Consider the following 13392-nt stretch of genomic DNA (forward strand, 5'->3'; position numbering starts at 1 on the left):
TAGACAACATTAACTCCAGCCTCACTACTTAACTAAGAAATCAGCTTCCAGAACCAAACTGACATATAACCTAGCACACCATATTTGTTCTACCAAGTATGATCTCATACGGGCTGCCCTAAGAAATATAATTTTAAACCATTTTTTGAACAGATAAGCCTTGACTGGAATAAAGCTAAAAATTAAGAACCTTCATGCATTTTGAGGAAAGTGTAACATACCATTAAATAAAGTTGGCTTTCATTTTTCTTCATCCCAACATCAGATATTCATTGATTCAAAAAAACTTCAGATTTTTTATGATAAAAATAAGTAAATAAAAACAAACAAATAAGGTTTGGCAACACTACCTGTGAATATGATACTCTTGATTACAGAGATGTAGTCTTCAGGCTCCTGCTCAGTTGAGATCTCCCATCTGCCTCCAGAGATATTTAATAATTTGTAAAGATGATCTGAACTCTTCAGCCCACACAGCAGAGTAACCACACTTTCTGGTGAATGCAGTACGTTTTCTAGAAACTGACATTTCTTTGAAGATAGGTTTTGAAGCAGGCTATTTGATAATATCAAAAGTTTACACTTGTAAGAGTTTAAACTTAGCAATTCCAAATCCCGAAGAGAATAGTTCTCCAAGTGATATAACAGGATTGCTTCCCTTTTCACAACATGTGAAAAAACTTCTCTCAAGTACAAAGCCCATTCTTCAGCATCTTCTTCATATATCATGATGATGTCTTTTGCATTTTCTGGAAAGGAGAAAATAATAAATTAATTTTCTTATATTTGACATGCTAACAGCAGGTTATATTATTATTTTTCAAAGAATTAAATGTACTCTTTAGGGAATAAATTAATTTGCTTATACCAGAGACCAAGAATATAATTCATATTATCCCCATCAGAATCCTATGGGAGTAAAGTAATCCTTCAGATGCAACACAGAGTTCATGCTCTGTGCAAGGGTACACTGTACTCACTGCACAAATGTTAATCTAGGAAGCTCAATAGAAATAAATGAGAGGCCTTGAGATAGAATGGAAAGAATATTCTGTGGGATTAGGGATGCTGGGCTACTAGGCATGGCTCTGCCAGTAACCACAAAATTTTACCTAGATTATGGTACTTAATTCCTTTCAGCCATGTTTCTTCACCAACTAAATGAAGGTTTAAAAAAAAAATAAGCCCTACCTAATGAATCGGATTATTCTGAGAAGAAATAAGACAATTTACATTAAAGGACTTTAAAATCCTTCTTCTAGGTAAAGATGGGTACATCAAGACAGAGTACATAACTCCATGGCCAGAAAACCAACAAGATAAAAATTTTTTAAAAGAAAAAAATTCAATAGCAAAAACCAAATAAAGGGGGTATTATCTCATGCCATAAACTAAAATGTTGTTGATGAAATAAATCAGAGGTTCTGGTGAGGCAGTACTAATCGTAAACCTATCTCACACCCTAAACCAGCACTGATGAAAAAACTTTTAAACCACCCAAACCACCAGGGTGGTCATGAATCTCTTCCCCCGCTGGAAACTGATTGGGGGTGTCTGCAGAAGCAGGAAAGGCTGAATCCTAAACAAGTCAAGGCTCAAAGCTGAGTCAGTAAAGCCAGTCAAATTGCACAGGAACTCAAGAGCATCCCTGGGCATTGGAGAGGGGCCTTGCAGACAGGGTCTCATTAGTGACTACAATCCACCACCTCCAACTTGAGAGTCACACTGACAGATCTTCTTCTCCTCTTTTCTCTCAGGCCATAAAAACTGACTGGAATGTAGATTTTGTCTCTCAAACTATAGATTGGAGGGAAAATAAAAAGTAGCAATTAGGGAGGGGAATTTAAGGAATAATTTACCCACACAATATTAAGCAAATAGAAAGCCTAGACTGAGCTAAGAGAATCGTGAGCAAGATGAAAGGATTAGCAATACAAATTCATAGTTATTGAAAGAGACGATGACAACAATATTAACAATAATAATATATATGATCATCATAATAATGAAAGTAACACAGCATGAAAAGACTAGCAGGAATCATAAGCAGGGAAGAGAAACACAAGAAAAGTCCCTCACAGTATTAAAAAACCACTGATTAAATAAAACCAAAGTTTAAAGACATACTGATTTGATATGTTTAAAAGAATCATTTGAAAGGGTATAACAAATAGATAAAAAGACAAATTGAGAGCCAAAGCAATACCACTGCCCAGATAATAAATTAGAAAAATCAATGACTAGCTTAGACACAGATAATATTTTCATTCCTGGCCTCAAAGTAAAGCTTCATATTTTCATAGTAAACACAAAAAGAGAGAATAAAATTAAAGCAATTGGTGAAAAATCTGATATATATGGGGAAGAGCCAAAAAAGGAAAAGATTCAATATAAAGATAATCCCAAAACCTGAAGTAGAAGAAAACAAAAGATGCATTAAAAGTTTTAAAATATAATTTTTAAAATCCTTAAAATATGGAAGAAAAATGAACCAATTCTATGGAAAAACTGTTAGAGAAAACATCTTGATTAAATTTCACTTGGTTTAACGATTATTATAAAACCTCTTCATATATCTAGGAAAGAAAAGCAAGTCATTCAAGAGGAGAACAATATTAGGTTGGTAGATTTTTTCAGAGCAATTTCAAAGGCGTATTATAATAAATTATAAAATAGCTCTTACAAAAATAATTTTATAGTGTATTCATACTACAGAATATTGCACAGCAATAAAAAAGAATGAACCACTGCTACATGCAACATGGATGAATCCAAAGATATAATGTTGACTGAAAGAAGAAAAAGTATATACTGAAGGATTGTATTTACTAAAAGTTCAAAAATAGAAAAAAAATTCATGGCGATACAGATCAGAATATTTGGAAGTGGGATTAATGAATGGAAGCAGATAAAAGGGAGCCTGATGAGGTTCTGAAAACGTTCTATATCTTGATCTGAGTGGTTGTTACACAAAGTATACATATATATAAATCTGTTCATCTGTATATCTTAGATTGTGCATGTAAATTATATGGCAATTAAAAAGTAAATTAAAGTATCAAAAGAAAAAGGAAGTTTCAGGATGGTAGCTATTCAAGAGGCAAAGGGACTTATAAGAGATGAATGGAGCATTTTGGGAGGGAGATCCAAAGAAAATAAAACAATCGTAAGATTGTATCATATATTTGAAAATTTGAGAAAAAATGCTAACAGAAGTTTGACAGTTCTGACTGGACATTTTGAAAAAAATTAAAGATAGGTACATTATAATCTTTTACATGTAAAATACAAAAGAAAGAAGAAAAATTAATTGCAGAAAAACAAAGCAAAACAAAACAAAAAAGAAAGCAGGATCATTATATACTATTTGGATCAACAGTGCAAATGTGTACATAATCATTGTATGGACCGGATATTTATGTCCTCCCCAAAATCCCATATGTTGAAATCATAACCTCCAGTGTGATGGTATTAGGAGGTGGGCCAATGTGAGGTGATGAGGTCACAAAGGTGGAGCCCTCGTGAATGGAATTAGTGCCCCTATAAAAGAGGCTCCAGAGAGGTCCCTTGCACTTCCTGCTATGTGAAGTCACAGAAAGAAGTCAGCAATCTGCAACCCAGAAGGGGGACCTCACCAGAATTTGACCTGCTGGCACTGTGACCTCAGCTTCCAGAACTGTGAGAAATAAATATTTTATTGTTTAGGCCACTAAGTCTATGGTATCCTGTTAAAGCAGCCTAAATGGACTAAGACAATCATAATAATGTAAAATATAACTAATGATTTAACTACAAGTTGAGATTTAAATATACTAGAGAATAAGGAAAGAGTCTGATAGACTAATAGATTGAAATCCTTATCCAGCATATTTCAGAAAACAATAGGTAATGTTAGAATTAGTAAATCAAGAAATAGTAGTATAAATGTATCTTTCAGAAACATGAACTAGAACAACAACAACAAGATAATTTGAAATAATGAGGTTCTTAAGGTTCCCATAGGGAATGGAATTGTGTTTGGGGCAGGAGAGAGCAGAGAACTGCTGCTTTTCATTATAGGTGTTTTATCATTGTTCAATATGCCTGTGTAACTATAATCAAAATTTAAATAAAGAAAAAAACCCAGTCAGCAAATAGAAGAACCAAAGTAAGCAAAATGAAAATGTAAAAACTTTGGAAAAAAGAACACATGGTAAGTTGAATACATATACATACGGATCAAAGACTAAGTATCAAGGGGATTATGATGGCACTACAAAATGCAAATGTTAAAAATCCTGATGAAATGAAAGTATCCATAGAATGGGAAAACTGAGTATTTGTGGAGGAGAAAGTATAAAACACTAACATCTTTAATAGAATTCAGCTATTTAACACTGCCTAAATTTGAATAAAAAGTGACTCAATTCTTCTACTATTTTTTGTTTCATCATTTTTCTTAAGCAATAATAAACTTGGAAAGTATTCCGAGTAAAAAATTTTTATCTGAAAATGAACCTCCTTTGGTTTTACTTTATATTACTTTAAAATAAGTTATTTTATTTAAAAAAGAGCACATAGAGTATTTCTCACTTTTAAATAATCCTGCCCATCTACTCAAAATACACCATAGTTCCATTGACTGTTAGCAACAGTTGTATGTGAGAGATAAAATTTTGAGAGAGGTATGATTTCCTTTTTCTGACTCTTCCATATAGCTTATATTTTTGTTGTAAAATTGTATTACTGTATAAAACAAAGTAATCATTCTTAACAATTTAGTTTGTAAGGTATTATCATGAGTACAAAGAATAAAACACCAAAACTCTTATATTCCACACTTATCTTTCTCACTCTGGATATAGAGCATGTATTTTCTATACCACTGATGTAGCAATTAACTAAGCACAATGATTTTGAGAGCTTTTGCATGTTTACTGAATTATCTATATCTTTTCTCATGATATAAATAGTATCCCCAAGGAAGATGCTTCCTCTTTCAACTCACTGATTCCTACACAATGCCTAGCACAATTTTTTGAACAGATATTCAACAAAAATTTAAAAATAGATTTACATATACAGAATGAGAAAAAATATCTGGCAGAAAACATATGGGAATCGTACACAAGTTGTGTAGGAATCATCAGCATACTTCTGCTATTCTCTATGTAGTGTTTCACCCAGCCTCAATGCTAACTAAATAGTTATTGAACAAACACAAACATAGTGTCATAATTCAGTATTTTTATGTTTGAGGAACAGCAGAGGAAGAGTTTTCCTTATATTGCATATAGCCAGAGTAAACTGCTGTTTAGTTATAAAATAATTAGGGTAAATATAAAACTAATAATAAACTATTGAGTGCTTAAAATAAACTAGGACTCTTGTTGTTTTATACATATTATTTCACTTAATTCTCAAAATCTACCCTTTTAAGGTACAAATGTTACTCTTATTTTACAGATGGGAAAACTGAATCAGTACCTGAATTAGGACTCCAATGCGGGCAGTCTGACCCTACAGTCTGTACTTTTAACCTTTAACAGTAGAGGACACAGTAACATTATCTAAAAGATTAAAATAGATTCTTTGCAATGATATGAACTAGATTAGTCTCTATGAAGCAGCCTACGAGTTAATATCAAGTATGCAAAGTATGTGAAAGCTCCTCTGGTTTCCCATCAGGGAAAAAAGAGGAAATAAACCATATACTCCAGGAGTATCGTTGTCTATGAAGAACTCACAGAACTTCCTTCCGGACTCTAAAACTTAAATCAATAAAATTATACATTAGGCTATGAGGATGCATTGAAGTACAGAATGAATACTGCCACATTATATGGTTGGATATCACACTACCATAGGAAATCAATTCTAAAGACAATCATAACCTATCTTTCAAAACTTCCCAAGAAAATTAGACAGGAAGTCTCTCGCATACTCTACGGCCATTTTTTCTTGTGCTGAAATTGTGCCTTCCTTTAAAATTTATATTTGACTTGTACTTAGTAAACTCTGTTGGACAGTTTTCAGAAACTAAGACTAGCATTAAATGTTAGCCCTTCCTTTTCTATGGGTTAAATGATCTCAGGCTTTTACTCTTTAATTTTCTCAAATATTATTTATTGAGATGTTCCATGGACCAGGTACGTTCCTAAGCATTTAACATGCATTACTTCATTTAATATTCATAAAACTGTATGGAGTTGGCCTTGTTATTTTTATTTTACTGATGATCACATTGATTAACTTGTCACAGTTATGAAGATAGTAATTGGTCTTTAGGTTACCTTCCAATCTTTTTGTATGAAAGCATGTTGGGTCAAAATACAAAAAGTTAATAAAGGGGCCTTATTCTAGAAAATAGCTTGTCCTTGAGTAACAGTTACATTGTAGACTCAACAACAGTTCTCTATGATTTCTCAAGAGGAGCCTACTGGCCTTGCAATGCACTTTGTTTTATACACTTAAACTACATCAAACCTAAATCATTATTCTGCTTGTTTAAGGAGGGTTACTGTCATTAATGTTGGCCAGATTTTATAGGCTGTGAAATGAAACAATAAAGGATGAACCTGAAATATAGAAGCACAAAATGTTCATTCCTGGAAAGCGTCATCAAGATAAAGGGAAATTGCTATTGAAGATGCCATTAAGGTCTGCAAATAAATTATTATTTAAAATGTAAATCTCAAGTCTAGCAACATAAAGGACAGCTTATACTACAATGGTAGGAGCAAAATAGATCTAACTACTATAAAGTGTTCTTTCAGATTCCATAATGATGCCTTATTTATTTACCTTACAAAATACTGAACAAATCTCCAAGCTTGAAGGAAATGTGTATTAATAATTGATATCAATAATTGTTTTTGCTATGAGAATGAATTACACTACATATTGCCAAAAGAATGAGACTGGCCATACATCCAAATCCTTCCTATTATATATGCACAGCTCAAAATGGCAGATTTTCTTCTTTTTGAATAAGATCCCACCTCTTACCCATGTCTGTGCATAATGGAGAAAGATGGCATGATGCACGTTTTCAATATTATATTTTTCTAACTGGTAACCAAAGTGCAGAAGAAACAAAATTACAAAGAAATGAGTTATAGCCATAATGGACTCAGTAGTGATAACATGAACATTAATCTTGATCTAATCACACACAAATATATATCATTACTCAAATTCTATAGTAAATATAACTGAATTGGTCTTATACTCTAATTTGTACTCTAACTAGTACAACAGGGGAACAAAACTGAGGAAAATTTCCAAAGGTATTAAGGTAGCAAAATACACTATAACTCATATTTCTCCTCCAGGAAAGTTGATTAATTTCACTTATTCACAGTGGCAAAAAGTACCAGGTGTTTTCTGTATATTTCTGTGTAGCAGATACTGCTGATACACAACCCACATCTTCCTGGCCCACTAGCTTCAGCTTGATGCTCAGCTATTAAGCACGCTGACCACTTCCAACCTCTGCTCTGCTGCCTGAGGACTTTCTCTGGAGCTGAGGGAGCTTCCTCAGCCCGTGCGCCTGCCTAGCAGCTCAGAAGTGCTGGGGATTTAGTGCGCGGAGGGCTGGGAGGCAACCCTCAGTCAATGAGGGATGGAAGTCAAGGTGTAAACAGGTCAGCTTCCCCATCCCTCAGTGGGACAATTCTGAGGTTTGTTCTACACAGTAATTAGAGGATTCCCAGTAGTATTGAATTATAACTGCTCATATTATTCTGCTTATTAATACACACAGTATCGGCTTTTCTCCCTTTCTTGTCTCACATTCCCAATTCTCTGACTAGTGCATCATGGACTCATCTTTAAATAAACTGCTTGTACTCATGTCCATTTCTTAGGGTCTTCTTCAGGGGAAATCTCTATAAACATATATGTTAATTAACTTAGTTCTTCTTTTCAAATACAGGAAGGTACCAACACATTTTAAGATTACACTTTTCAGCTATGGTGAAGAACAACGACCAGCAAAAATTATTTTTATACAAATGCAGACCTTCCCCTTTCTTTTTCCTTTTAAGATGCAAATAAATGCTTCTATGCTTCACAGAACCTTGAAAGATAATTTTTCTTCTTCTTTTCTGCAAAGAAAGCATGGCGTTAATTGTTACAGGATTATTTTGCGAAGACCTCCTACCCCTTCATATATAAACTACAAATGTTCAGCTCCCACCTCTATCACTTTTTATCACTAATACAAATTGTTAATAGTTCATTTAAAGAATTATAAACATAAAAGATACTAGATCTGTAAGGAGGTTTTAATATGTTTCAAACTTATTTAGTTCAAATTTATGGAATTCTATTTCTGCAATGTCCATACCCTCTCCCTCCTTTTATTGCCACTATAGATTACTGAATTGGACAACACTGACCATAAGACAGGCTAAGAAAAGAATACTGTGATCAAATAAACTATGACATATTACAAATTTTAAGATGAATTCTGATTTCAGAGATTTGACTAGCCTAAAACAAAAAAACATTATCAGAATCAATTAAATATGGGAGTAGTATCCTCACAGTATCTTAGGTGCTTCTCATTTCTCCAATTCACACTCAAGAATGATCTCCTGGGACTTCCCTGGTGGCTCAGTGGTTAGGAATCCACCTGCCAATACAGGGGTCACGGGTTCGAGCCCTGGTCCAGGAGGATTCCCCATGCCGCAGAACAACTAGGCCCGTGCACCACAACTGCTGAGCCTGCACTCTGGAGCCCGCGAGCCACAGCTGCTGAGCCCACGTGCCACAACTACTGAGGCCCGTGCGCCTAGAGCCCGTGCTCCGCAACAAGAGGAGCCACTGCAATGAGAGGCCCACGCACCGCAGAGATGAGTGGGCCCCTCTCGCTGCAACTGGAGAATGCCCGCATGCAGCAACGAAGACCCAACGCAGCCGAAAATAAATAAATTTATTTTTAAGAATATTGGAAAAAAAAAAGAATGATCTCCTTAGGACCTGAATATTTCTTTTTGATCTCTCCAGACTGATTTCTTCCCTATGGATTACATCACCCAGGCTCCCATGCCCACCCAATGGAAAGCACCATCAGAACACCAGAAGGTGAGAGAAACGAATGACAGGGTTATTTATCGGTCCTGTCACTCACTCCCCCATTCTAATTTTAGCAGTGGCCATTTTCTTTTGTGGCTCTTCTGTGGCCTTTCTTCCGTGGTTCCAATTTTCATGCATCTCTAGCAACCATCTTTCCTCCACTTCCCTCACTGGCAGCGTAAAGGACTCCTGCTTATTCTTCAAATGCTTCACTGGCCCTCTCTGGGTTCTTCAGCCCTGCACATCTTAATAAATAATCACTTTATTAAAATTTTTCAGTTAAAAATCTTTGATGGCGGCACTGTTTCTTGCTACAGGTACTAGGAGTGACCAGAGGAAACAGACTCTATAAGATGGATTCTGGAACTGGATTGCTCTCATAGTTGTGGAGAACACAAGCAAGCCCTCATCAAGGGGAAACAGTACACTGACAGTGTATGGCATGCAGAAGCACCATAATGACATAATGGTACAATTGGATGGAGTGTCAATGGAGGGGAAAGTTTTAGGCGACAGAGTGTCTGTGGTGGCAACAGGGATTACAGATATGGAGGGGGTTGGTATTTGGCTTCTCTGTCCTAGAGAGCATGCATTCACACAGACAGAGCTACAATTCCAGTAGCAGGCAAAACCCTCCAAATGTCCCTGGATCTTTTTTAACCAAGTGAACCTGTAGTCCTTGTAAAAACAAATACACAAAAACAAAATAAAATTAAAAGTTTTCAGGAACCTCACTGGAGGCAATTGCCTTACAAGCTATGTCAACTTTTCTCAGTAACCATGCCAGCATCCCTCACTGATTGCCTTTATTATCAATAACCAAAGTTAGATCCCATAAGTGAAAGGAATATTCTAGAGAAACTATTTCAAACACAGAAATTATTACAGGGCCTTGCCAATATATATCAGCATGAGTCTGGAAAGTATGTATGGCATGGATTTTAAGAGTTATTAGACCAAGGAGGGCAAAAAAGAGGATTGAATCCAACTGAACTCGTCAATATGGTTATACTCATAAAGGAGTCAGAATGTAATGTGTTATCTCAAGTACCTGAGTGGCATTAACAGTCGATAGAATGTATAATTAAAGCTTGGACTCTGTAATGGCCTACAATCAATGTGATTACAATGCTAGAACTTGCCTACCATGATGGTGAAAAGAGGTCAAGGAGGCAAATTTTTTCTGTAAAGGGCTAGAAAATAAATACTTTAGGCTTTGTGGGCCACATAGGATATCTTCACTTTCTTTCTTTGTCCCTTTCTTTTTTTTCTCCCTTTCTTTCTTTCTTCCTTCCTTCCTTTCTTTCTTTCTTCTCTCACCTTTTCTCTCTCTTTATCTTTCTCCCTCTCTTCCTTCCTTCTTTTCTTCATTCTTTTTCTTCTCCTCCTCTTCTTTTTCTTTTCTTATAACTCTTTAAAATGTAAAAACTATTCTTAGCTTACAGGCTGTACACAAAGGCGCCACCAGCTGGATTCTGCTTGTTGGCTATAGTTTGCTGACCCTTGCCCTAGAGTATTCCGACATTCCCTTCACTAAGCATTAAGAAATTCAATCATGAGAAGCTCTGTACTGTCTGTCCTCTGTAGCCTGGAGACAATGATGAGAACCGGACCTCCAGATTGAACTTTTTGATGTCAGTGGGGGAATAATGAAGTCTGGGTTGGTAGAGGATAAATGGCAGCACTTCATTATCACAGGCAATTTAAGTAATCAAAGTGTTTTTCACTGCAGGGATCTGTTATGGTAACTAATTGATCTGAGGGTCCTTAGGAATGAAATATCTGCATAGCCTATGAAGGTTCGATTTCACCTTTATAAACAAAGCAATTCTAGGTTTGAGTGCAGAAACTGACTTAAGTTACAACAGTGGAGATTCACAGCCTCCTGTCTGGCTTATAGACTCAGAGCCCATTAACTTAGGCAAGACCAAGTCCCTTTGAGAAAGGATTCTTCTTCTTCTGTGCTGCTGAACATGTATACAACATATCTTCTCCCAAGCATTCCCCAGAGACCTGCAGCCATGTATACCACCATTTTCGTGGACCCAAAATGCCCAATAGCACATTGGTAAAAGGGAATTTATGGAAGTCAGGTGTAATGATAAATAACTTCTTGCCTTGGGGGTGTATCTAATCATGGTTCCAGTGGGCCCATAGAGATATCCTGTGGGTTTTTAAAGCCTGGAATGTATGTGGCAATACATATACATAGCAAATGGCAGAATCCTTACAGAGAATGAGGATATTTTGGGAGGAAGGGAAAAAATATGTCTCTGGAACTGTTAAACCCCAAAATAGTAAACAAAACCAAATACTACGTGCCTTGGGTCTGAAAATATATTGGCACTAGGCCAAAGTGAATGGTTGCTGCATTACAACCCTGGAACCCATGGTCGTCCCTGGAAGAGAATGGTGAAAGGAAATTCTCCCAGGTGGCAGAACTTTGGGCAGTATCTCTAACTGTCCACTTGCTTTGAAGAAAAGGCCTGAACTATGGATCTACTTTGAGTAAAAGAAGAAAGAGTAGAAAAGAATATGCTCATTTCATTAACCCTAACTAGGTTACTAATTAAGAAAATATATCTTGGAAACATGAGACTACAAGTTACTTTTTTTCCATGCAGTGATATCCTTACATTCTTTGTGGCTTATACAAAAGCAAGTTAGATATACACCACATTAGCCAATGCAAATTTTATCAATAATAAAGACAACATTCGATTTCCCCTCTGCTTTATTCTTTTTGTCTCATTTCTCAGTTGCGTAACAACTTAAGCATTGAAGAAGGATATTTATTGTTCCATCCCCACCTCCATCCTCGATACAAGTCCCTGACGTTTTTTACTGAAAAGTGGCTTTGTCACCCATGCTAAGCAGCCCAGCCCCCAAGCGCAGAAACTGTTTTTAATCATACAGTCTAGCTGTGTTTTATCAACAGGATGCCACAAAGACCAGTGACAAAACCAGACTGAACTGGCTAGATTCAATATAGTGGGCAAAGCAGGCTGAAAGTCACTGCTTTCCTAGCCTTGATTTATCTCTGTGTTTCCATACCAACCCCTGAGAGCTAAAGGACACTTTCCCTGATTTACCTTTGTGTTTGTCTCAAAAGTACCTGGTGTCTGGCAGAGATGTTTTGCAGCTGTACGTTGAGAGACATAAGCTTTGAGAGATAGACAGTGGTCAACCACCCGGAACCAGCTCTGACTTGACCACAGGGCTACAATCTCTGCCCAAAGGAGGGATTTGTGCTCTGCCAGGCACAATGGATGCCGTGTTTACACACGGAAGTAACTTGGAAGCCTGTGCGTGCCCAGCGGCCCCCAGCTACCCCCAGGAAATCTCGGCCCCTTTTCTAAAGCCCTGATGACCTGTCTGCCTCCTACCCCTTAAAATTCCCTGACTCCCCTCCCCTCTCTCTAAAGGGGAGAAGGTGCCTTTAGAGCATGAGCTCTCCTTCTCCATTCCCATTCAAGCCATTGAATAAAAGCTTGTCCTGCTCGCACCAAACTCAGTTTCGTTATTGGCAGCTGGAACCCGAGCAGGAAAGAATTCGCTGACCCAAGCCAGAGGGGCTTCAATGCAGCTACAGGGGAGCCTCGCAACTAATCAGGTAACAACACTTGATTGTAAATGTGCCACATTTCAAAGTAACATACACTGAAATCCCATTCAATTGTAATAATATACAAAGTACATTCACATGAATATTACGATATGTTTTTTGCTATTCAGAGTGTTACAGTTTTAAGAAAAGTATTTTAACTCAATATAAGTCAAAAACAAAATTTTATACTTGAGAAGACACAAGTTAGAAAGTTTGAGAGAGTTGCCCAAGGTCACACCAATGGTAGGTCACAGAGGCGGGCTTAAATCCCCATCATCTACTGCCAACTCTGGTTTGGGTATCAAAGCACACTGCAGGCAATGTTATTGAGAAAATGAAATAAAACTGCGGTCCTTTCCTTGGGCTTTTCAGTGGACAGAAGCACATGATCAGTTGATCAGATTAAAAAGAGAATTGACTTTAGTTTCACTGGCAAATCTAATTTTGCTGTCCTAGTTCTGAGCAGGAGAAAACTGTGTTGGCATTCCCTTGTTTCTTTGTCTCCCTCACTTCCCATCTCTACCTCTTCTTTACAAAACACAAGATGGTGGCAATGGTAGGAAAAAAGAGCCATGATTAAGTAGCCATGGCTAATCATGGCTTGAGAGCAATGACCAAATAGTTTATAATTTTCTTTCTGAATTCCTTTCACGAAAACGAATGCGTTTTTGTCACTATTACTGAAGTATATAAACCAAGGACACAGTAAATACACTCCATGTTCT

The 13392-nt window shown here is 36.6% G+C and overlaps 1 protein-coding gene across 4 annotated transcripts in view; it reads right to left on the reverse strand.

The window, feature by feature from the left end:
* BANK1 (B cell scaffold protein with ankyrin repeats 1) overlaps window positions 1-13392 on the reverse strand; it is a 317778-nt gene that overhangs the window by 281101 nt on the left and 23285 nt on the right. For all 4 annotated transcript variants that reach the window (XM_067736857.1, XM_067736855.1, XM_067736858.1 and 1 more), the window contains exon 2: window positions 351-749. In XM_067736857.1, the coding sequence (XP_067592958.1) occupies window positions 351-749 (399 nt within the window). The remainder of the gene's footprint in view (window positions 1-350; window positions 750-13392) is intronic.

The sequence above is a fragment of the Pseudorca crassidens genome, chromosome 4 (genome assembly GCF_039906515.1).
Source record: "Pseudorca crassidens isolate mPseCra1 chromosome 4, mPseCra1.hap1, whole genome shotgun sequence".
NCBI classification, from domain to species: domain Eukaryota; kingdom Metazoa; phylum Chordata; class Mammalia; order Artiodactyla; family Delphinidae; genus Pseudorca; species Pseudorca crassidens.